At 51.1% G+C, this 24473-nt stretch overlaps 2 protein-coding genes across 2 annotated transcripts; both read right to left on the bottom strand.

The window, feature by feature from the left end:
* Nucleotides 1–510: 510 nt before the first annotated feature.
* LOC123191518 (uncharacterized) lies at nt 511–1994 on the bottom strand. The gene is made up of 2 exons (XM_044604223.1): nt 1728–1994; nt 511–1643 (listed from the first exon to the last, which is right to left on the bottom strand). Exon 2 carries the CDS (start codon nt 1528–1530, stop codon nt 511–513), a length of 1020 nt encoding a protein of 339 aa, XP_044460158.1. The 5' UTR covers nt 1531–1643; nt 1728–1994.
* Nucleotides 1995–11950: 9956 nt separating this feature from the next.
* Nucleotides 11951–13677, bottom strand: LOC123184766 (UDP-glucosyltransferase 29-like). Its single transcript, XM_044596831.1, has one exon. It carries the CDS (start codon nt 13445–13447, stop codon nt 12035–12037), a length of 1413 nt encoding a protein of 470 aa, XP_044452766.1. The 5' UTR covers nt 13448–13677; the 3' UTR covers nt 11951–12034.
* Between the last annotated feature and the right edge of the window lie 10796 nt (nt 13678–24473).

Raw genomic sequence — 24473 nt, forward strand, 5'->3', positions numbered from 1 at the left:
CCTATTATTAGAATTGCTCTAATAGATCATTTGACACAGATGTTTTCATGGATTTAAATCAAAAGTAAGATATATTTCTTTCTAGAACAAGTTTTTTTTCCAGGAACTTTCTAGAACAAGTTGGTTCAATGAAAATACTCATGAGGAACTAATGCGATTATGATGTTAAGGCTATCCCTCAAACAATTTTCTCTGTTTCTTCTATTTGAATGAAAATTGGTTTTGAAACATAATGAGTTACCCAAACTTTTTGTCAGTTACGTGGTCCATGCCAAATTTGCCTTGAAATTCAAATTCTTGAAATAAAAAAGCAATTGGCTGCCAATTTGTCTTGTGTGAATAAGTGAATGAATACCTCCTGCATCTACTTTGCTCTCTAGAGTTATAGACGGTACATATATTTGTACGAGATAATAATCCATTCAACATCTTCTTATATATACAAAGCTAATAATTCATTTCCCGTTTAAAAAGTTTATAATTCATGACCAGAGATTCACAAATATTTATTCACAGCACACACTCGATGTTACGGTCTCCGATGCTGAAACGCTTGGACATGTGCTTGATAAACTGGAGAGGACCATCGCCATCATTTCCGCGCTTCACCTCCAGGCCGGTGAAGATGGCACACTCCCTGTGAAACGTGGCTTCATAGTTTGAATCGTACGCCGACATACCACAGGTGCCCAACTTGGTGCCGAAGAAGGCGGCAACACAAAACTTGCCTGAGCCAAGGCTGAAGAGGTACAGCTGGGACGGTGACCACGGCTCTTCCCCAGGTAGATCGATATAATCCCAAGTATGCTGCAGCTTTGGTGGCTGCCCAGGGTCCATTGCTGAGAGATCCAGAGCAAATAGGCTGGAGAAGGGGTTGCGGGCTGAGAGCCCGAACCAGAGGCCGAGCTCGGGGACATGCTCAGCTCTGCCAAAGAAGGGCAGTGCCCAGTGCGTGGCCTGGCTCCATTTCTTGCTCGCCGTGTCAAAGGTGTAGGTGCCTATGGCCTGCTCCAGAGATGAAATGCATATGGTGGAACCGCTGACCACGGCATAAGAATACAAGTCGGGGGCTGTTTTTGGATCGCGGAAAAATGGCGGCGGCGGCAGGATTTCCCAGCTCCACTCCTTGGGAAGAGCCCGTTCATCCTCGCGGCGCGAGAGGACCTCGAAGCAGCAACCGGGTTTGGCATCGGGGGAGAGGTTCAGGACGTACAGTGACAGAGGTTTTGTGGGAGAGGTTATGGGGAGACTGATGACATTCCAGCTCTTCCGTGAACTGGGAGGAGCGAAGGGATCGATGGTGTTCAGGTCAAGGTTACAGAGCGCGGTCTGGCAGTTGTTGTCAGAGTAAAGGATGTTGCTCTCCCCTCCCAGTATAGAGAACAAGTACGCCGCCGTCTTGTTTTGAATACTGGGCGATGCTTGGAAATTGATCGCGGGCGGAGGCAATCTTTTGCAGCCGCCCATCGCTGACAACTCTCCTTGTTTACTCTTCTTCTCCATGGCAGGTTGTGCTGCTCGTCGTGCCATCTCTGAGTTTTCCTAGAAGAGGTGCTTGCGGACGTCAATGCGGCAGAGAGAATAGATGCGACTGCTGAAGTCGTGCACTATCAAATTCAAATACCGGCGACTCATACTGTCACCTGACTCTCAAAAGAAAGGAGAATGGATATTAGGCTGAGGTATCGGATTACTGCAAAACATGAATCAAAAGTGGAGATGCACACCTGCGCCAAAATACTGTCGGCCTCTAAATTGTCTACGTAGAAGAATCTTCAGATGGCATGGCGGTACGGAGGCTCTTGCCGATAGAAAAACACCAAAAGCTGTTGATCTACTATACCAGCGAAGGATCTAGTTTGCTGCCTTTGAAAAAGTTGAGGTAGAGACTGACATTAGCCACCAGATCGGCTGGAGAAATCAAGAAGAAAGGCAGACGGAGCGGCGGCGGTGCAAAGGCAAGATGGATTTGTGAAATCCGGAAGAAAGGCAGAAAGGCGGCGGCGAGAGGGTGTTGGAATTTATATGGGCCTTTTGACCTATATATGGCACAAAGTGGATTTGGCCCAAATGAATTTCTGCACAAGAAGATAAGTCAAATTGGTGGAGGTAGTATGAAAGTTCAGTCTTATACCTCTCAAAAAAAGAAGGGCGTGATCTGCGCCGACCCAAATTTGGACCGGTCGAACCAGCGTTGTACGATCTACTGCTCAGGTGCTGCACGATTGCCTCTTCCTCCCACGTCTTTCTTCTTAATAGAAAAAAATTTCCCAACGCGCAGCCATGGACAATGACACGCGAGACTCAAAGCACCTCCCCGCGCGTCTCCCCTTTCGTTGCCCGCGCCGCCATGGACGACGAAACGCGAACCTCAAATTAAAGCACCTCCCCCGCGCGTCTCCCCTATCGTTGCCCTCGCTGCCGGTCGCCGTCGTCTGCATCGGTCGCCGTTGTCGCCTCTTGCGTTTCTCCCTAGCAAACATGTGCCCTCGTTGCGGGCCATGTCTCTGGTGGCGCTAGTCGCCGATCGCAGCTTCGGTGCTTGTCGCCGGTTGTAGCTCTAGTGCCAGTCGCCGTAGTAGCACGACCGACGACATGCACTACAAGCACCCAGTCAGTCATCGTCGTTTGAACGGACGTAGAAAAACATCACCGGTTGTAACAAGAATGACAGCCGGTTGCAGCAAAATCAATGCCGCCGCCGTCGTGAGGTCACAACTCCGTCTGCTGGATGTAGCAAAAAACTTTGCCGGTGGTAGCTAAATCCACTACAGTTGAATCTTTATTATCCACGGTTGAAGCTTTTTGCAACACCGGTTGAAGCTTTTTCCCTGTTGGCAGTAGCCAAGCAATAGCATCGGAATTTAGTGCTTGAAGCTTTTTCCAACCCCTGTTGAAGCTTTGTGCGATACCGGATGTAGCTTTTTGTTGTGGCAGTGGTTGGTTTCAGCATCTGCCGCCGTTGGTTGAAGCTTTTCGCCGCATCGGTTCTAGCTTTCCAGAATGCCAGTTGCAACATCAGGGGGTGTCTCCCTTGGTGCTCTCATCTCAACGTCCACCTTAAGCTCGTGAGCCATGCCCCCCCCCCCCCCCCCCGCCTTGTGAGCTCGCAGGTGATGCCCCCTATTATAGTAGCGCCGGTGCTTGGCCCCCGATGAGTGTGGCCATGCCTTATGAGCTCGCCGACCTAAGAGCAGCGCCGCCCCGTCCTCACCGCACTTGCCAGCCATGGCGCCGCCCGCTCACCGATTATCCGCGTGAAGGAAGTGGGTCGCGTAAAAAAAGCTGCTAAAGGGTCCCATGCATCAACGCCTCGCGCGAGGAAGTGACCGGCCGAAAGATTCGGCCGGCGTGTAGACAGGAAGAGGTTCCCAAAAAAGAATGAACGTTTAGTCTCATGACGCCTAGAAGAAAGACTTGGACCAACATGCTGGCATCTAACATGGTCCCTTTGGATGAGAGGACAAGAGAAAACTACAGTACAAAGTTACACTAAGTGTTTGTCAATTAATTTGGATCCGATGGAGTAAGCTAAATGCGCGCTCACGCGACTACTGGTTTTGACCCATATATGTGAGATCACCCATGGTTGAGAGGCCGCTCACACAGAAAAATGCTTAGAAAAACCGTTGCCATTTTCAGCCCAAGATGGTGAGCTGTTTTAGAATCAGGTGAGTTATTTATGCCGAAGTGATGCTTCACTGATTTTTTTTAAAAAAAAAATTAAAAAAGGAGGATGACCCCCGGCCTCTGCATCTGGGCGATGCATACAGCCACTTTATTAATTATTCTCATAAGACCTTACAAAGTAATACAACAGTAAGACTAAAGCCGCCGTCTAAGCACCTCTATCCAGTTGATGAAGGGGCGCAGATAGTCTGGGCTTAATACCAAACAGACATCGCAGCCAAACCTAACATTTAAGACCTGAGATCCCATCCAGGACGCCTGTCGGGCATGGGTCTCACCGGTCCGGTGTACATTCAGAGGCCGCCGCCGCCAACTGCCACCGCTCCATCTTCAGAATTGTACTGATGCATCAACCTTGCTCGATCCAGCTATCGTCGACGCCACCACGGCGCCCAACGGCACCTCCTCCCTGCGCGCAAACAGCTGAGCACGTCACGGTCGCCACTGATACACCTCAGCACCATGCTGCCAAGTACCATCAGCCGACACAACTTGAAGTCTTTGGAAGAGCTGTCATGCGTAGTACCTGCCGACCAGGCATGACAAAGCGTAGCACCTGTCGGTCAGGCATGACTTGACATCTCCACCGAAGCTCCGTGCAAGATGAAGCCGCTCCACCTCCAGCCTCTCTGAATGGGACGGGAGCACCCCAGGAAGACACGGCGAAGAGTTGAGCACCACAATCACCACGAGAGCCGGACCAGCCGACCGCCATGGCGAAGCGACACCACTAAAGAAGGAACCGCCGCCATCAGAAACGCCAAGAACGCGCTGCAGCTGTCCCACCTCCCCGCGGACCCAAAGCGGCGCCTTCAAGAAGGTGACGGAGCCGGGCACCGCCGCCGCCCAACCAAAGTTGTGGGTTTTCACCCGGGTGCAGGGGGAGGCGAGGGGGATTGAGCTGGATCTCGAAGCCGCCTTCAAGAAGGAAACAGCGCCTGGAGCGCCGCCGGCGTCGTGGCCGCTGCAGCCGACCAAGAAATTACTCCAATCCAGAGCTCCCAACCCCACATCCGCGCAGTCCGCCACCGGATCCGGCCGGACTGATAAGGAGGAAGCAGCAGCACGGGGGCGCCGTCTTCAGATCTGGCGAAGAAGAGCAGCAGGGGATCCCTCCACGCGGCGCCCGCGTCCACCGCCAACTCGCCGCCCGCGCGGCCGAGTAGACGCGGCCCTCTACTCCGGCGAGCGCCGCCCGCCGCCAGGACAACGCCGCCCTCACCAGAAGAGGCCGCCGCCTCAAACCCTAGGCCCGAGCCCGAGCGGCGTCGCCATCGGCGGCCGCGCGGGGGACCCGGCGCCCGTCTCCGGCGGCGGCGAGGACAGGAACAGGGAAGGGGAGGAGGCGGACGGGAGGATTGGTCGCCCCCGAGTCGCCCTCGAGAGGGCGACGCGAGGGAACGGGTATGATTCATTGTGTCATAAAACTGGCAGCTGACAGCATGCACCTCATAACAGCGGAAACACCATGCACCGTTGTCATTCCATTCCACGAGCCAAACTCCGAAAATTGCAGACCGCGGCGAGCGATTCACTGCTAAATCGAATCAAAAAAGATATAATGTACCGCATCTGAGGAGGGATTACCCCAAGCAGATGTTGCACACAGCTGTTACTTGCTTCAAACAAGGAAATGAAAAATGCAGGATGACTGATGGGAAATGAAGATAGAACATGAGCCCAAGATGACACTCACACAAAATAGCATTCAAGATAGGCACTAGTAAAATCAAACAGTTGGTTCAACAAATCCCAGATTCAGGTTATCATGCATCTCTAAAACTAAGACCACTCGATAACTAGATCATTTATTTCTGCTCCTCTACTTTGAAGCTGACAAGTGGAAGATGTTCGCATGCACAATGGAACACATCGGTACTTCATCGGTCAATTTCTTCAAAGGGGGAGGAAACTGCACCGGGATGTCATTGCTTCAAACTTAGAAGATGGGTAGATGCCTGTAAAGGAAATGATCTCATCGGTCAATTTGAACTTTCCGTACTGATTACTGCAAAGATTCTCAGCAAGTATATACAAGACATAAAAGTTCAGTACCACGTTTAGGGACCTTATTCCAGAATTAATTGTTCACAGGTTAATCACTAGCAGTATGCGAGTATCGGTTATAAAACTAACGTGAAAAGAGGAGACATGAAAAACTGCCTGATACTAGAAATTTTTTAATCGGTGGAACTACAATATTGTACAAGAAAACACATAATAATCATGGTAAACAAAATTTACAGTTAATATTACATACTTATCACAATAGTCAGATGCCTTAGATAACAGAAATTATATATATAGAACAAGGTAAATATACATCACCTCATCAAGGGACACATCATGCTAGCAGTAACAAGAGACCACTCATGAACATTTATTTCATTGTTTAACATTTCAGGCCCATCATCATCCCCATCAGCCACATTACCTACAAACAAAAGACAAAATAAACTGACAAAAATTAAAATAAAAGGTACTCCCTCCATTCCATAATTATTGTCCTGGTTTTAGTTCAAGATGGCAATGTAGTCATGTATACCTTGAGCCAGTTACTAACATAAGATACAATGTTCTATAGGAATAAGCAAACGCACATCTACTACAAATTTGATGAAAAATATATATATGCAAAACAGTATAGTAATGCTCCATTTTGCACAGTAGTGAAGGATGCTTCCAGCCTATCATTATGTTGTCTAGAGGACTATAACTGTTTTCAATTGATTTTGTTCCAAATTACATGAAACACACAAAATCAAATTATGACAGTAATCAAACAGTGACAAGGAAGAACATGACTACTACGATTCAAATAGATATGGCCTTAATTACAGAAAATAGGAGAAAAGCAATATTTATTTCTGATTCTAGTAGGAGGACTCTCCAGCAAAGGATTCAAACCTTAATGAAACTTGCATATTAATTCAATAAGGAAAGATATAGATGCACGTCGTAAATGCGGATATAGGATTACTGGTAAGATCAACAGACATGAACACTAACTTGTAGAGAGAGAAAATATTGTAACGAAGACAACAAAAGGGAAATGTGCAAATCAAATTACTCAAATAGCATTTCTGAACTTAACCATCCATATATTGTATGTGCATAGAAACGAAAACGGTTTTGTTCTAGATTTCGCCGGGTTCAACAATCATATCACAAACTATTGGCAACAATTTAGGTAACAAACAGAGAAACAAGTACTATAACCTATATATGAACCGGTAGAGCCCCCTCGACAACATTTCAATAATCCGAAAGATAATTGGACTCTTGAATTTGAGTTTCAGCATTCACAGACAGAAAAATGTTTCAGTACAAATTTGGCAATGTTTGTAGCATATGTAGACATAGAGAATGCAGTTCTAGGAGAGCTTAGGTAATGTCAAGTGCACATAGTATGATCTTAGATGTTTATCTCAGATAATAGGGTTATTACAAGAAAACCGTGTAATGCGCCGTGAGAAGAGTATGATGTGCCATGCCCAATGAATTAGTTAAATATGTGCATGTTAGTAGAAAAGAGTAGAGAATGATGTGATACATGTGAATGACACGGGGTTTGGTTCAGCTGTCGGTAATTTAAGTTTCTGTATAAATTTGGCGCTATCTGTACCTATTTCTCGACATAGGTAGACAAATTTGGTGTTGTTCAAAGAAAGGTAGATAATTTTTAGCATGAAGTGTAAACCCAGATACTAGAATGCTTACTGTAGTGTGAATATGTGAGTTAATTAGCTTAAATTAGATAAAAAAATTAGTACTCCCTCCGTAAAGAAATATAAGAGCGTTTAGATCACTGAAGTAGTGATCTAAATGCTCTTATATTTCTTTACAGAGGGAGTACTTTCCAATCTGCAAAAAAGTAGTGATCTTAATGTTCTTAAATTTACTGGTTTCTTCTAGCATAAGTATTGCCAATTTGTGTATACCTTGATTCAGAGATCAATCACATCTTGATTCAGAAAAACCATACTACACAATTATGCTATTTCCTGACATGAGAAGAACACCCCAGCGCATAACTAGTCTGTAGACACGTGCCATCGAAATTCTGACATTTTCTTGGGTTAAAGAAACATTTTCTTTTATTCAGTCGTGGCATGACACCAAAAGAACCTAGTATGTAACTAATGCTATATATATTCGATTCTTCTGAAACTTATGCTTTTTTTGTTCGAAGACCGAACTTATCCATTTGATATGGAAAATTGAACATCATAAGTCAGATTGCCATGGGTTCATAAGTCAGACCTACTTATGTTTTTATGGATCTTGGAAATATGATTGATGGTGCATTTGGGTTCAGGTAAAGGAGGGAACAGTTCTGAGCACTCTGCAGGTGATCTAGAGGTTGACCCCAGTTCTATTTCGTATTTGGTCGCTGGTCTGATGGATTGCTACTGCTGCTAGTTGGTGGTTATGGCAGGGACATAGACGGCCACCGAGCGAGCAAGGGAGGGCCCATGGCGCTCGCCTGCATGAGCTGCACGTCCGTTGCCAGCGGCCCCTCCGTGCGCCGGCACGCGGCGAGTCCGCCCTGGTCGTCTGTCGCATTTTCCTTTGCCAGATGCATTGGGAGATCGGCGGCCGCCGCCTCAGGGTGGCGCATCGACGCCGTCGCCGGGAACGGAGGTGGGTGCTCTCTTCTCGACTTACTTTGTTCTGCCTGGGTGTTGATTCTCTCTGCGCTCTTGGCTTCTCCTCCTAGGTGAGGCGGCGGGTTGGGAGTTGTGCCCGTACATGTCATCTTGGATGATGAAGTTGCCTGAACTGAACGTAGTCACCCCTAGAGCCCAGATTCCTCGACGGAATTGTCCTATTGACTTTTGTGCCTCTAAGCTTCCTCCTAGAGATGTGCCGCCTTCTGTTCCTGCATTACCACCACCATTCTTTCTACAATAGTATCTGAATCCTGCCACTCTGCTGCACCATTACCAACCTTACTTACTGTCTAAAACAAATTCAGTCGCCATTCACAAGTCGGAACAAGATAAATGAAGTGGGTTTACGAATTCGAGACCATTCTCACTAGCTTTGGTAACTTAGAGATATTTAGCATTCTTAATGAACCCCTAGCATCTTCTTTGAGTTAGTAATGTTATTACATACGTTTGTACTGTTGATGGTTACTACTGTTAGTTATGCACTTGAGTGATGGGTCTGTAGGATAATGCTGATCAAAATATTGATATGTTAGGACTAGTTTCCTAGTGCAAATGCACCAAGAAAAATCATGTGCCAATTGACATTTATGCTAGCTAGCTATATTCAGTTGGTAGGTGCTCATACTTAAACTGCACATTTAAAATTTAAGCTTCGGTAGTGTTATCTATTTAGTCTGATTTATACAGTGCATTCCTAAGCTGAAATATTTTTTGTAACTGAAATATATAGTCTGAGTTTCATTCAGTTATTTGCAATGTTTTAAATAATGGGTTATGGCATGTAGCGGCGACCCTTAAAAACAGCTATAGCTGGGCTATAGTGGGCTATAGCGGAGCTATACCGGCAAATTGTACATGAAATCATTTAGCGGCAACACCCTCAAACAGCTATAGCGGAGCTATAGCGAGGCTATAGCCGGCTATTTAAAACTATTGTTATTTGTCACTTTTTAATTGAATATTTTTTGTAACTGAAATATATGTGTACTTACCGTGCATATTCGCATTGTATCAGAATCTTGGTCCTTTTCTCCTGTATCGTCTGAGATTATGCTTCCTCTCCATTTATTCATTATATCTATATGCCTTGCTGATGCTCATTTCTACCGCTGCAGGATAATGAGATGTTGAAGCGGCAAAGTGAATCCATGAGATTGTAGTGTAATTGCACCGTTCCATTGAATATTACTCAGGAATAAGGACATTTCAACGGCAGACTAGCTCTATTTTTCCTTTTCATTTTTCTTACTATTGGAGTGAGGAAATGTAGAATGAGAAACTGTGTGGTAGCACATATGGCAACTGTGTGATAGTAGAATCAGGAATAAGGAATATGGCAAGTGTGTCATAGTGACATTTTTCCATCACTATTGTTTCTTAAAATTGTATGCATAAAATGGAATTGGTTGATTTTATTTGTTTTAATCCTACATAGTTAGTAGTAGCGTGGGAACAAATTAAGCACTACTAGTATCTAGCGTTGGTATTATAAGCACGCTACTACTACTTTGTTAGTAGTAGCACGGTTCTGTAATAGCAAAGTTAGTAGTGACGTGGGTCTACCCGCGCTACTACTAATTATTAGTTGTAATGCGGGTACCCATGCTGCTAGTAACTATTTTACCAACGCTACTAGTAGCCTTTTTTCTAGTAGTGTATGGGCACTACCAATGTTCTCTCCGTCGGCCCCAATAAACGGAGCTGAGATAGATCAATGTTTTTTCCACGCACCCAACGATCCGGGCTAGACTTCCTCTCCCACAGCTGAATGGTGCGCCTGAAGACATGGCAAGGCCGAGGCCGCCATCCTCTGTCCGCAAGATATGGAAGAAGGACTGCGCGGTACGTTGAGCATCCGTCGGCCGCTCAATCACACGCAGGCTCTGCCTTTCAATGTCAAACTCAAGGAGGGCACCATGATCGATCCTCCATCAAAGTGCATTATTCCCAATCAGAATGCTATGGCTTAACGGATCAATCTCGTGAGGAGTGGCTGTGTTGACCGCATCTCCCCACACACCGTACTCCGATTCGTAGAGGCAAGCCAGGATCGCATTGTGGCTGTAGCGTAGCACCAACTTAAACGGGCTATCGCCGCCGCCATCGCCATCGCCGGCGGTGGCAGGGCACAACATCGCGGCGTGCCGAACGATGGTCTCCTACCTGTTGATGTGGAACCCTGGCTGAAAAGGCACCCGGCGCTGGTGGCCGGGGATGGGGTCCCACACTAGGGCTTCGGGCCGCTCCGGGCCGAGGAGGAGGGCGACGCCGTGGCGGCAGCCGCAGAAGTGGCCGCGCCCCTCGCCGCTCGACGTGAACCGGTTGAGCCACCCGGCGGGGATGCGATCCAGTGGGTCGAACGTGGGCGTGAAGAAGATCGGGCGGCACAGGCCGGCGAAGAAGCCGAGGAGCGGGGCCCGCCGGTGGTGCGCGCGGAAGCGGCGGAAGAAGGCGGGGTCCTTGAGCAGGCGGCGCCAGCGCTTGCAGACGAGGGCGGCGCGCGGGAGCGAGGTCGGCAGCGGAGGGAGGCGGACGAGGATCTCGCGGAGGAGGTTGTCGTCCTCCAGCGGGGGCGTGGAGGCGAGGAAGGAGCGGCCGTCGTCCGGCGGGGAGGAGCGACGGTGGACGCGGAGGTCTAGGTCACCCAGCGGCGAGGCCGAGGGGGAGCGGGACCGGCGGCTCATTTCTCCTTCGTGTCGTTGGACTGACTGTTGAGTCGTAGAGACGGTCAAATATCATCGTGGCCAAAACAGCGAGACCATTCACGTTGCGCTATATCTGCCGTCAATTTCGGGCGGAGGGCAACAGTGACTATAGCGGCCAAAGAAAGGAAATAAATCATGGCCAAAACGCTTGCTCCATATTTGGAATGCATGGTAATTCTAGTTTAATTTTTAGATAATATTTATAAAAAATAAAAAATTCAATCTATTGGTCAACTGTTCAAAATTGAACAGACGCTTGGTCTGGCTATTTAACCATGTTCTCGGCCGGCACCATCTACATCACAAACATGCCCAGTCGTCCACTTACAATCCTCCTCCGTGCATCACCTCTGTCATGACCGCAAGCTCGAGAGTGTTGTGGAAGCCTCTCGGCGAAGCAAAAGCACGAGGTAATCGGCCTTGCGGCAAACTGCTAGGACCGCCATGCAGGTAGATAGAAATAGGCATCCTGATGAGCTCGCCGAGGGTGAGTGACAATGACATGGCGGTGGAAGAAGCCTACGACAACGAGTCGACGCCCTTGCTCGCATTGTTTCATACCGACTGCACTATAAGACAGACACAGGAGAAAGAGCACTACAACCTCGCTCTCCTCGCATCACCGACTGACAGATGGCTAGATCTACGACGAGCTCACGAGCCAACCTCGCTTTGGCTAGATCTACGACAAGCTCACAAGCGAGGAGGCAATGCTGCTGGCTAGTTGTGTGGACCAGTTAAGGAAATAAGCACATATAATTGCTACTACCTTTGTCCTGGTTTATTGGCTCTCATTATATTTTATGCCAAATTTAGAACGTAAATTTAACTAACAAAATTTCATGCATGTCACAAAAAGTTATGTCATTACAAACTATGTTCAAATACAAATCGAATGATATAATTTTTGTTGACATGCATTAACATATTGTTAGACGCATTTCATTTTCGACCAAAAACATTTTAAAAGGCCCACTTATTTGGCACGGCCTGGCCCTTGCCGCAGAGCCGCGCCATCCTCTGCAGCAGCGTCGCGATCTGCCGGCCGTCGCCGTTGTTCCGCACCACCACCTCCCGCAGCTCCCTCGCGCGGCGCCTCGCCGCCTCCCCTTCCTCCCCCTTCACAGCCGCGCGCACCGCCCACGCCACTTCCTCCGCCATGAACTCCCCGAACCGCTCCTGCTTCACGCGCGCGGCCGCCGCGCCCAGCTCCACCGCGAGGTTGGCGTTCAGCGGCTGGTCGATGTGCAGCGGCAGCGCCACCATCGGCACCCCCACCGCCATCGACTCCAGCACCGAGCTCCACCCGCAGTGGGTCAGGAACGCGCCGCAGGAAGGGTGCGACAGGATGCGCCGCTGCGGCGCCCACCCTTCCACCACCAGCCCGCGCGCGGGCGCGAACCCCGGCGGCATGGACCTCGCCGCGCCGCGGGCGTCGTCCTCTGCGTTCGGGAACCGCACCGCCCACAGGAAGGGCACCCCGCTGAGCTCCAGCCCGCGCGCCAACTGCGCCATCTGGCGCTCCGACATGAAGTACTCGCTGCCGAAGGAGACGAACACCACGGAGCCAGGCTCCTCGCCGTCGAGCCACCGCGTGATGCGCCCGCCGTCGCGCTGCTCTTCCGACCCACCGGAGTCGACGAGCAACGGGCCGGTGGGGATGATCTCCTTGCCCAAGAGCTGGGACAGGTAGTCCATGTACTTGCGCTCGATGTCGGCGCAGGACTTGACGGCCACGAACCCGGACGAGCGCTCCAGGCTGAGCGGCAGGCGGTCGCGCTCGGGAACCAGGGCGGTGCTGTCCTCGCGGACGGCGACCAGCGCCGTGTACTTGACGTCCTCGTCGGCGCCGCCGAGGCTGATGCTCTCGAACGGGAAGGCGCTGGGGGCCCGGTCCGTCTTGAGGCAGTGGATGAAGAACGACGTGGCGGCGGCGCCGCAGGTGGCGAAGTGGACCGCCGGGACGCCGCGCGCCTCGGCCTCGAGCGGCGCCCACGGCTGGATGAAGTCGTAGACGAGGATGTCCGGGCAGAGCTCGTCGAGGAGCGCGCCGAAGCGCGGCGCGGCGAGGTCGCAGGCGCGCTTGAGGACGGGCATGAGGCGGGCGGGGAGGCCCTTGGTGGTGTGCAGCGCGGGCGGGAGGTCAGGGAGCGCCGGCAGGTGGAGCCCCACGAGCCTGAGCCTGTCCGTCTGGTGGTGCGCGAGGGGCGCGAGGTTGGCCGGCGTGGAGACGAGGTGGACGACGACGTCTAGGTGGTGGCCGTCGGAGGCGCTGGCGATGAGGCGCTTGGCCAGCTCGAGGTACGGGCTGATGTGGCCGTGCGCCAGCCACGGGAACATGACCACGCGCATGCGCTCGCTCTCCGCCTGCGCCATGGCGATCGATCGGACGTGGCTGTGGATGGGGCTACTGGGTACAGGAGTGCAGTGCAGCTTAACAGTGCCGGAGTTGAATTCTTCTTCTTGCTGTGTGATCTGCGTCCGGCGGGGCGCGTGGATTTATAGGCGGAGTGATCGTGTCTGGAAACGCGAGGGCGCTGACCGTCGACGTGCGTACGTGCAGAGAGCTCAGTGGGCGAGCGCCGCGCGCAAGCTCCCCGGAGGTCGGGGGTTGCGGCGTCAGCATGGGTGGCGCGCGGAGTCACTCTTCCGAGGCCACGCGTTGCGTGGGGGAGAGGCGCGTGTCGGGCTTCTTCCATCACGTTCGTGACTCTGGCCTCTAGATCTAGATGGGGCACGCGGCACGACGGCGGGAGGGTCGGTAGGTGGCCGGCCGGCTGGCAAATTCAAATTTGCTGTTTCTCGCGGGCTGCGTGAAACGACGGCTTCCGGGGCAGAAAAAGCCCAGAAGTTGCCAGAGTTACGGAAGAATTGGCTAGAAACGAGCCTGAAAAGAGCTGAAACTTCTTTTTCTACTAAGTTAGTATTATATTATTCTGATGTAAAGAATTAATTCTTTTCTAATCAATTTCTTGTGTGATATTTGAATATTCTTTCACTCCAATTGAAAATCCAAAAGGGTTTCTATTTACGGAAATGATAACGGGCGAACGTCACATGGCAGGAGATGGCACATAAATGTTTTTGCAACTTTACTTATTGGTACGAGATGGCAAATTCAGCCTTTTTGCCACAATTTTTTCTTTTTCTTTGCAGAAATTGACGTACCATACAACTAAATTTGCCATCTAAAATGTTCGCAATTGAGGCGTGTCTTCCAACCTTGTCTTCAGTCGCCAAGCTTGTCAGGGCGGATGTGGCGAAGATCGTCAACTCTGTTTATTTTGACTGTCATGTTGACCATTATAACGGATGAGGCGCACATGTCATTCTTCTTCTTCTTCTCCTCTTTTCCTGTTCGACATTTTAACAAACACTTCATATACATCATCCGACAAAAGGAGTGACTGGTGTTGTTATTCGAGCACGCATGTCAGGTGCGGCCATGGGCGCGGCCGCGAGCGTCACCACGGCTATTGACGGGGAGCTCCCCTACACCACCATCTGGAGCAGCATCCCATGGTCGGGCAGGGCGTCGCCGCTCCTCCGCCGTCGCATCCGCCCAGCCCATCGCCGGAGTGGTCCGTTCATGCCAAAGACCTCCTCCTCCACGCGAAAGAAAGCCAGCTCCGGCACCCTTAGGCCAGTGCTCGCCCGCGCCGCCCATGGGCACCTCCTCTCCTATGCTCCGCGATCTCCCCCTCCTCGTCCTCTTCTCGGCGGCCGGCGTCCACGACGCGTCCAGCTCCGGCGTCACGCCCTGTTCGCCACTGGACCGGCTGTGCGGCAGCCTGGGCAACTCCGCGCGCGGCGCGCCGGAGCTCGCGGTGGCCAACACCACGGCGCTCGCGAAGCTTGCAGACAAGGCCACCCGCGACGCGGTAGGGCGAGCTCCATGTCCTCGACGGCGTGCCCATGCGCTGTTTCACCACGCGGGTACGAACACCAGGTGTTCGTTGAAATGCTTAAGAGAGAAAGAGGATGAGGAAGAAGAAGGTAGATGCTGACATATGGGACCCATCTGTAATAACGGTCAATCTAACTGCCAAAATAAACAGAGCTGACTTTTCCGCCACGTCAGTTTTAACATGCGGGTTCCGTATGTCATAAACAGGTCATCAACTTAAGTTGGTAGTTTTTTGTCACAAAATTAGTACTAATCTATAGTTTTCGGTCACTTTTTAAAATGTGATGGTTCTATAGAACGATGACGTGAAATATGATAGTTTTTTGTCAAATACTCAATCTCTCAGGCTGACGTTTGGCCTGTCGTCGGCGCTCGGCATGCTTCTGCTTCTATAGAGATTCACCGCTGCACTGCACCCCCGTCGGCGATCATTGTTGGACTCATAGCAGCTGTCGATAGGCTCTTGGTCCAGCCATCAAAAGCACGCCTTCTAACTTACCCCCTTTGTAAATTTTTATAAGATAGTTTAGATCACAAGGGAGTATGTACACTTGAAGTGTCGCGTCAAAAGAAATCTTTTTGTTTTGGCTCGCTGCATTTGGCTTGAATGTTTACATAGCTTTGTTTAGTTTTTTTGTTCAGAATATAAGGTGCTCACTGACCAGACCACATGCTCTCGCGCTAGGCACATGATGTAACGAACCTTGCCTGTATGTTTTTTTAACATCCGTATAGACACAAACGCTCATATACACGTGTATACACTCATTTCTATAAACGCACACACACGCACACCTTACCCTTATGAGTATCTCCGAAAAACTGAGTCGGCATATTATCTTGAGATTTACGAATTCACTGTAGGTGTCTCGTTGTCGACGGAAACATCTCCTCCCATCAAATGCGCATCGCCGAAAATCCTGAAATAAATACGAGCATCAGGATTTGAACCTGATGGGCTGAGAATACCACAGTCCCTCTAACCATTTAACCATAGGTTGATTCGCTCCCTGCATGTTTGTTAGTTGTAAAGTTTTTCATCACGGAAGGAGAACCTGCAAAATCTCCGCAAAACAGGATGTACTAACAACAGGAATGAGACGCCTGAAACAAGCGTGGGCTCACCACGTCTACAATGACAGCTGCTTATAGAGGCGCTTAGAAGAAAAAAAACAAAGATTATAAAACAGGAATAACACCTAGGAGCCCAATGAGGAAGTCCAGGATTAAGGGGTCCTCGGGCGTCCGGCCTGTTATCTATGGGTCGGACTGATGAACTGTGAAGATATGAAAGCCGAAGATTGCATCGTGTCCGGATTGGACTCTACTTGACGTGGAAGGCAAGCTTGGCGACTGAAGATTCCTTCTCATGTAACCGACTCCATGTAAACCCAAGATCCCCTCAGTGTCTATATAAACTGAAGGGGATAATCCGGAAAGGACAACATACATACTCATTAGCATATTCATAGGCTAGACTTTTAGGGTTTAGCCATTATGATCTCGTGGTAGATCAACTCTTGTAATACTCATATTCATCAAGATCAATCAAGCAGGAAGCAGGGTATTACCTCCATAGAGAGGGCCCGAACCTGGGTAAACATCGTGTTCCCCGTCTCCTGTTACCATCGATCCTAGACGCACAGCTCGGGACCCCCTACCCGAGATCCGCCGGTTTTGACATCGACATTGGTGCTTTCATTGAGAGTTCCACTGTGCCATCGACAAAAGGTTCGATGGCCCCTTCAATCGTCAATAATGACGCTGTCCAAGGAGGAATCTTCATCCCCAGACAGATCTTCGTACTCGGCGGCTTCGTACTGCAGGCCAACTCACTTGGCCATCTAGAGCAGATCGACAGCTACGCCCCTGGCCATCAGGTCGGATTCAGAAGTTTGAACTACGTCGCAGATATCCGTGGAGCCTTGATCTTCGAGGGATTCGAGCCCGCGGCGATCGCTCCCCCTCATCCCAATGAACGTGACTTAAATATGTCATCAGATCACACCCAGAAGATGGTTCTTGCAGCTGCAACGACCTTAGAGCCGAAGAAGATCGAGCCATCCGTAGCCGCAGAGCCCGCGGCGCTGGAGCAGCACATGGACTCGATGCCCTGCAATATTCGCTTTAACAGAATTTCGGACTCGTCTCCGGCTATAAGTTTCAGACGTGTACGCCCGCGGACACCGAGCTAGATCGGTTATCGATCTTCGAGTTCAGCGCCGCTGACGTTTTCCAGCACTCACCTTTGGGTGATGTGCTAAAATCTTTAAAGAATCTGTCCTTGGAGAAGGACTCACAGCCGAACTATGTCCGGTTCGAGCTAGAGACGGATGATGAGGAATTTTGCTTCCAACCCGCCACCCACTTCATAGCCACCGTCGATGATTTAACCGACGTGCTTGACTATGGCTCCGAAGACATCGACGGTATGGACGACGATGCCGACAAAGAGCAAGGCCAAGACCCGCCATTCACTGGACGTTGGACGGCTACCTCTTCGTACGACGTGTACATGGTTGATACACCTAAAGGATCTGGCGACGACAAAGAAGATCCAGATGCGAATAAAACCTCCGAGACACAGTCCAAGCGCCGGCGGACCAGGCGCCGCCCCAAGCCCTGCCACTCAAAGGATGGCAACACTGGCACCGGAGAAAATAGTACTCCGGGCGACGCCGAAAACAATGAAGACCCTGTCGGGGCTACATCCGAACAGGAACACGACAGCAGGGAAGACAACCCCGACGAACAGGCCATAGAAGATGACTCGGAGGATGATAGTTACCGTCCACCCTCCGAGGACAAGACAAGCCTTGGCAACGAAGAGTTCATCGTGCCTGAGGGTCCTCTCAAGCAGGAGCGCTTTAAGCTTCAGCTCATAGCCACTGCAAGGAGCTTGAAAAAGAAACAACAACCGCTTCAAGCTGAACAAGATCTGCTCGTTGACAGATGGACTGATGTCCTAACAGCCAAGGAATACGGCCTCAACCGCCCAGCCAAGAGCTACTCGAAACGCAGACTGCTACCTCAATTCGATGAGGAGGCGCCGGAGCACATATCTCCCTCACGTAATGCGGATCGACCACCACGTGGTCAGGACAGGATAGCGGAACGGCCACCCCACGGTCGCGATAAAGCGGCAACTCAGGCCGAACAGCAGACCGCCCCACCACCCCGTCAAAATAGGGACGAAAGAGTCTAGAGTCATATGTACGACATCCGACAAACTCTGGACAGCAGAGCAGGACACACAAGATTGATCTATGGATCGCGAGGATGTGCCTCAAAGCACGACGACGGCTACCTATTCGGACGTGACAAACCTAGCCACGCTCGGGCCGAATGCCGCAGACGGACTCCATCAGAGCTTTGCCACGTTGTGGCCCGATATAGAGGCGCCGCACACTCGCTCTGCTTCATATATGAAGTACTGGATCATGAATTCCCCAAGGGGTTCAAACCCGTCAATATCGAATCATACGACGGCACAACCGATCCTGCAGTATGGATCGGGGATTTCATTCTCCACATCCACATGGCCCGAGGAGACGACCTCCACGCCATCAAATACCTCCCATTAAAGCTCAAAGGACCAGCTCGGCACTGGTTAAATAGCCTGCCTAAGAACTCCATCGGCAGCTGGGAGGACTTGGAAGAGGCTTTCCTCGACAACTTCCAAGGAACTTATGTCCGGCCACCAGATGCCGATGACCTAAGCCACATAGTTCAATAACCCGGAGAATCGGTAAGAAAATTCTGGACTAGGTTCCTAACCAAAAAGAACCAGATCGTTGACTGTCCAGATGCCGAGGCCCTAATAGCCTTCAAACACAGCATCCGTGATGAATGGCTCGCACGCCACCTCGGACAAGAAAAGCCGAAGTCAATGGCAGCCCGTATGGCACTCATGACCCGCTTTTGCGCAGGCGAGGACAGCTGGCTGGCTCATAGCAAAAAAACACAGCCAGCAAGGCAGGCCCCACCGAGGCCAAGAACAGCAGCAGCAAGCTCCGGCGCAATAGACACAAACGCAGAAGCAACGTCGACAACACCGAGGACACCACAGTCAACGCCGGATTCAGTGGCTCCAAGTCCGGCCAACATAAGAAACCCTACAAAAGAAACAACGAAGGACCTTCCATCCTGGACCACATACTCGACCGTCTGTGCCAAATTCACGGCACCCCGGATAAGCAAGCCAATCATACCAACAGGGATTGTTGGGTCTTCAAGCAGGCTGGCAAGTTAAATGCCAAAAACAAAGAAAAGGGATCACAAAGTGAGGACGAGGATGAAGAGCCCCGGCAGCCGAACACCGGGGGACAGAAGAACCCCCCCCCCCAAGTCAAAACGGTGAACATGATATACGCCACACACATCCCCAGAAAAGGAGCGCAAACGAGCACTCAGGGACGTCTACGCGGTAGAGCCAGTCGCCCGAAAGTTCAATCCATGGTCTCCATTTCCGATCATCTTCGATCGACGAGATGATCCGACTAGTATCCGCCACGGCGGTTCGGCCGCACTGGTCCTTGACCCAACCATCGATGGTTTCCACCTAACACGAGTCCTGATGGATGGTGGAAGCAGCCTCAACATGTTGTACCAGGATACAGTACGGAAGATGGGCATTAATCCCTCACGAATCAAACCAACAAAGACTACCTTTAAAGGAGTCATACCAGGTGTAGAGGCCCGTTGTACGGGTTCAATCACTCTGGAGGTGGTTTTCGGTTCTCCGGACAACTTCCGAAGCGAAGAGTTAATCTTTGATATCGTCCCCTTCCGCAGCGGCTACCATGCACTGCTCGGACGAACCGCGTTTGCTAGATTCAACGCAGTGCCACACTATGCGTGTCTTAAGCTCAAGATGCCCGGTCCACGCGGTGTCATAACAGTCAATGGCAATACGAAACGCTCCCTCTGAACAGAGGAGCAAACCGCCGCCCTAGTAGCAGAAGTACATAGCGGCCTTCTCAAGCAGCATTATAATCCAGCTGCCGAGCCCTTGGACACCATCAAGAGGGTCCGAATTACACTGCAACTGGACAGCGCAGCTCGTCAAGAGCTCGACCAGCAATTTGGCCTCCGTCCCAGCCCCAATGAGGTAGTGGCATTCGTACCACGCGTACACAATTACGCACTCAAAATTCCATGAACATCGACGGAGGCACGAGATAACTCGGGGTCCACAATTCGGCAAAACCAATCCCGGACGCACATACTTTCACTTCTCTTTCTTGTTTCAGGCACCTTTTTTCCGCGGGCCTGATATTAAGTCATTTAGAAGGACTGGAATACAACGGAGGCAAGCAACACAGGTGTGTAGGGTAACCTTTATACGTTCTTCTTGATGGTATTCATACTTATTTCTCAGGAGCCGCACGCTGCGCCCTTTTGATTCCGACATGTTAAATGGCCTGATACTTCTCGCACCATCTGTACAAGATACGCCTTGACGTATCCTTCCAGATATAATAAAAATGGTTCGTGGCCCAGTTTCTGTGGTTTTCGCTTCTTACTTCGTTTTATTTCGATCTGCTTATTTGTTGCATCGACACTCTTTTACGTTCCATATTCGCCAGGGGCTACCTATCGCCCCACAATACGACAGCACAGTCCGAACACTTCTTATATATAAGTTCGGCACCCCGAATTTAACATTATATGCATTGGCTCCGAATCATGTCTTTGGTCAATAGTTGGGTTGCCCGGCTCCTGTGCTTGCTACCCTACATTCCGCTCCATCGGCTAGGGTAGTAAAGGGAGAACTACTGCGATTGTGCCCTGGCTTTGACCAGACGAGCACCTCGGTAGAGAAAGCCGAAAACTGACTATCATGATGTGGCGAGAGCCGGCCAGCTACTTGAGGGTTACAGACGTTGGAGATTTTTCCGCGTTACGCGAGAGATCGGCACTTCCTGATCAGATGCTGACAGTACTCTGGCTTAAATCAGGGGCTGCACCCATGCTTTATTATAAAACTACTATGGCTAAGTGAGGGCGTTAAAGCCATAAAGTATGATTGCCTTGTTCGTTGCGGTAAACAACTCCTTCAAGGACCAGGTAATTGGATCAAGATTGTTTAGATTCCACCCCGAACACCTCCGTACTATCTACGTGAGGGCAGAAGCCGATGACTGGCCAACCCTCAGATTACACACAACACGGCCGTACAGGAGGAAACAATTCAAAGAATAATAAAATTACTTTACAAAAACTGGCTTTGTTCCCATAATACAAGACAAAGGCAACATGAATACATTTATTCAAATACAATGTCCTGCGAACATTGCACCGCTGCAAGTCGAGACCCTTCTACGACATCCTCGAAATATCGCTCAGGTGTGCGGTGCTCCTTGCCCTCCAGCGGCCCGCTGGCGACTTCAACAGCGTTCATCTTCGCCCACCACATCTCGCAGCGAGCGAAGGCCATACGGGCACCTTCAATACAGACGGAGCACTTGATAACGTCCGGCCGAGGACAGGTGTTCACCATCTGCCTCACGAGTCCGAAGTAGCTGCTAGGCATAGCTTCGGCTGGCCACAGCCGGATTATGAAATCCTTAATGGCTAGTTCGGCCACCCTATGCAGCTCCACCAGCTGTTTCAGCTGATCGGTGAAGGACACGGGATGCTCTGGTGCCGCATACTGCGACCAGAAGAACCCCCTCCTTCGGCTCGATAAAACTCCACGGTGTCTGATACACTGCGTGGCAAATTCGCAAAAGCCCCTGGGGAACTCCGAACCCGGGTTAGTAAAAGGTACTGCTTCTCCGCATACTTGCTTTGCATCTTCTTGGCCTCCTGGTTCTCCTGGAGGGTGGCTTGGGCCTCATTCCGTGCGGTCTCCATGCTCTGACGAGCCTTGGCGAGTTTGGTCCCTCGAACCGACGCATCATGCTCCAAGGCCTCGCATTGTTTCACCGCATCCTGGAGCTCCTGCTGGACTTCTTTGACCTGGGCCTTTAGCTTCTTACATGCGGCTTGCTGCTGGACAACCTGCTCCTCGGCCTCGCCCAGGGCCTTCCTCAGGGCCTCGACCTCGGTCGCGGCTTATGCACATATCACAATACCGCTATCAATATACAACGCTTATCCTTTCCCGAACATATAGCAAGTCGTTCCTCACCTTGCTTATCCTGGAGCCGAACCTTAACCTCGCCGAGCTCGTTCTCGGTCCGCTCCAGCCTCCGCTTCAGCTCGGAGACCTCGGCAGCATGCGAGGTCACGGCCAACAGGGATGCCTGCTTGTCGATACATATTCAGTCAGCCTCTTATAATTAAGGATTGATCCCTTGTCCGGTTCTCCTCGCCGAACACCGGACAACGTCTCAAGGGCTACGGACTATACGGGATTTTCTCTTTCTTACCTCGGAACCTGTTAACAGGCTGCTGCAGGCTTCATTCAGTCCGCTCTTGGCGGACTGAACCTTCTCGATCACCACACCCATAAGGATACGGTGCTCGTCCATGACGGAGACGCTTCGTAGCGCCCCCATCAGGTCATCTGGTGCTCCTGGATGGATAGGAGCCACCGGTGGAGGCGACGCACCCCCCTCCTTCAGAGGGGGCTGCTCACCCGACTCCGGAGCCATATTCGTCTCCGGAATCGTATTCGGCTGAGGGCCGAATTGGATACGGCCCTCTTTGCCAGTCTCCATGGGGATTGACTCCCCCATGTGTCCGGCAGTGGAGGTCCCGCCTTGTGGCGCCTCCCGGACAACGTCCTGGGCTCCTCCCTTCGAAGCGGTCCTCCGGGATAACACTTCGGTGTCGTCTCTGGCCCCGGGGGACTAAGAAGGCGGTGTCGACATGCTCGCCATCTCCGACGGAGCCAACGAACCTCCAGATGAGGATCGCTGGATAAGGTCACGGGCCGGACTACAATAGTGTGGATTAACCATGTTAGAGTAATAAAAGGAAAGGGTTGGATGTGCGCATAAATAAGCCATATCACTTACGATGTGGCCTAGGGCCTAGTACGGGGGCAACGTTCCGGGCTACTGTCAACGTCCCACGCGGTGTCGACCGTTGGGGCGCCCTTCCCGTTTTTGGGCGCTTTCGCCTCCAGATGTGCTGAGGCCACCCTCTTCTTCTTCTTCTCCTTGGGAGGAGGGTTGTTTTCCTCCTCCTCCTCCTCCTCTTCCTCGCCGTTGTCCTCAGGGACAGAGGAATGGGCCTCGTCGTCTTCGGACGTCGCGTCCGAAGTGCCCTTGCGACGGGGGCCACTCTTGGCCCCCTTGGCTTTCTTCTTGGACTTCTTCTCCGGCGCCGTATATGGCACCGGTACCAGCATCTTCGCCAAGCGCGGGATGAATGGTTCTTTGGGCAACGGAGCCGGACACTGGATACGCTTCGTGCTCTCCACCCAGTCCTGAGAGAGCAATACTAAGATCTCAGACATCATGCTCGAAACATTTAAGTTGGAAATACGTCAAAAGTAACATACCTCGCTGGCGGGGCAGTTACAATTGTGACCACGGTCTGAGTCCGTTGTGACGCCCCAAGACCGGAGCTTCAGATACCTTCCAGGGTTTCCGGGTTTCGTCGTGTGATTTGTTTGGTCCATTGCATTTCATCTTTGCATCATGTGCATTGCATCTTCATGTTTTCAAAACTTGCATTCGCCCGGGTTCTCCCAGTTCCTTCCATTGTCCGTTCTAAGCCCAGACACCCTTGTACGCGCCCGCGGCATGTCCAAAATAGTATTTTAGAAGTGGCCCGGAAAATGTTCTCGGAATGGGATGAAAGTGGGCGTGCGGTGTTTTTTTGTTGTTAGTAGGCCGCCTGCCAAGTTTCATCGCATTCGGAATCCGTTTGACGCCCCAACGGATAACTATAGCGGGAATATAGTCGCTCAAACGTCGGACGTTTTCGGTCTCCGGAAACAGTTGCCGGGCTGCCTTCTTCCTCTCCTCTCATCCCAAACCCCTCTAACAGGTCATCACCTACCGCCAAGTCCAACCTAACCTCTCTCGTCAGCCCGCGGCCCTCCTCGCGCGCGCGTCCGGAATTTGTCCCGGACCCGACCCGGGAAGTCGTCACCGTTGGATCCGGATCATCCCCAAACATCTAAAAAACGTCTCCGTTTTCTTAGTTGGACTCCCTAGCTATTTTATTCGTGACTGTCTGATTTTTATCAGAGGGACCAAATAGTCTAACGTCAAATCCCCCACCTATATAACCAAACAAAACCCTAAGTTTTAGGCTAGTTGTCCCATCTTTCACACCCGCCGCCGCCACACTCCCGCATCCACCTAGGGATCCTCCCAGATCGGATCGATCCAATCGACCAACGCCACTTCGCCTCCTCCTCCATCCTCTGCTGCTCCCTCGCTCGACCCCCCTGCATCCCGTGCCTTCCCGTGCCGGCAACCGAGTCCCCCACGCAGAGCGATGGATCCAGAGACCCTGCCTCGTGCAGCCGCGCAAGTAGCACGAGCTCCCATGGCGGCCCCCGAGCCGCTCGAGCACCTCTTCCTTCCTCCC

Source organism: Triticum aestivum, chromosome 2A (assembly GCF_018294505.1).
Source record: "Triticum aestivum cultivar Chinese Spring chromosome 2A, IWGSC CS RefSeq v2.1, whole genome shotgun sequence".
Classification (NCBI taxonomy): domain Eukaryota; kingdom Viridiplantae; phylum Streptophyta; class Magnoliopsida; order Poales; family Poaceae; genus Triticum; species Triticum aestivum.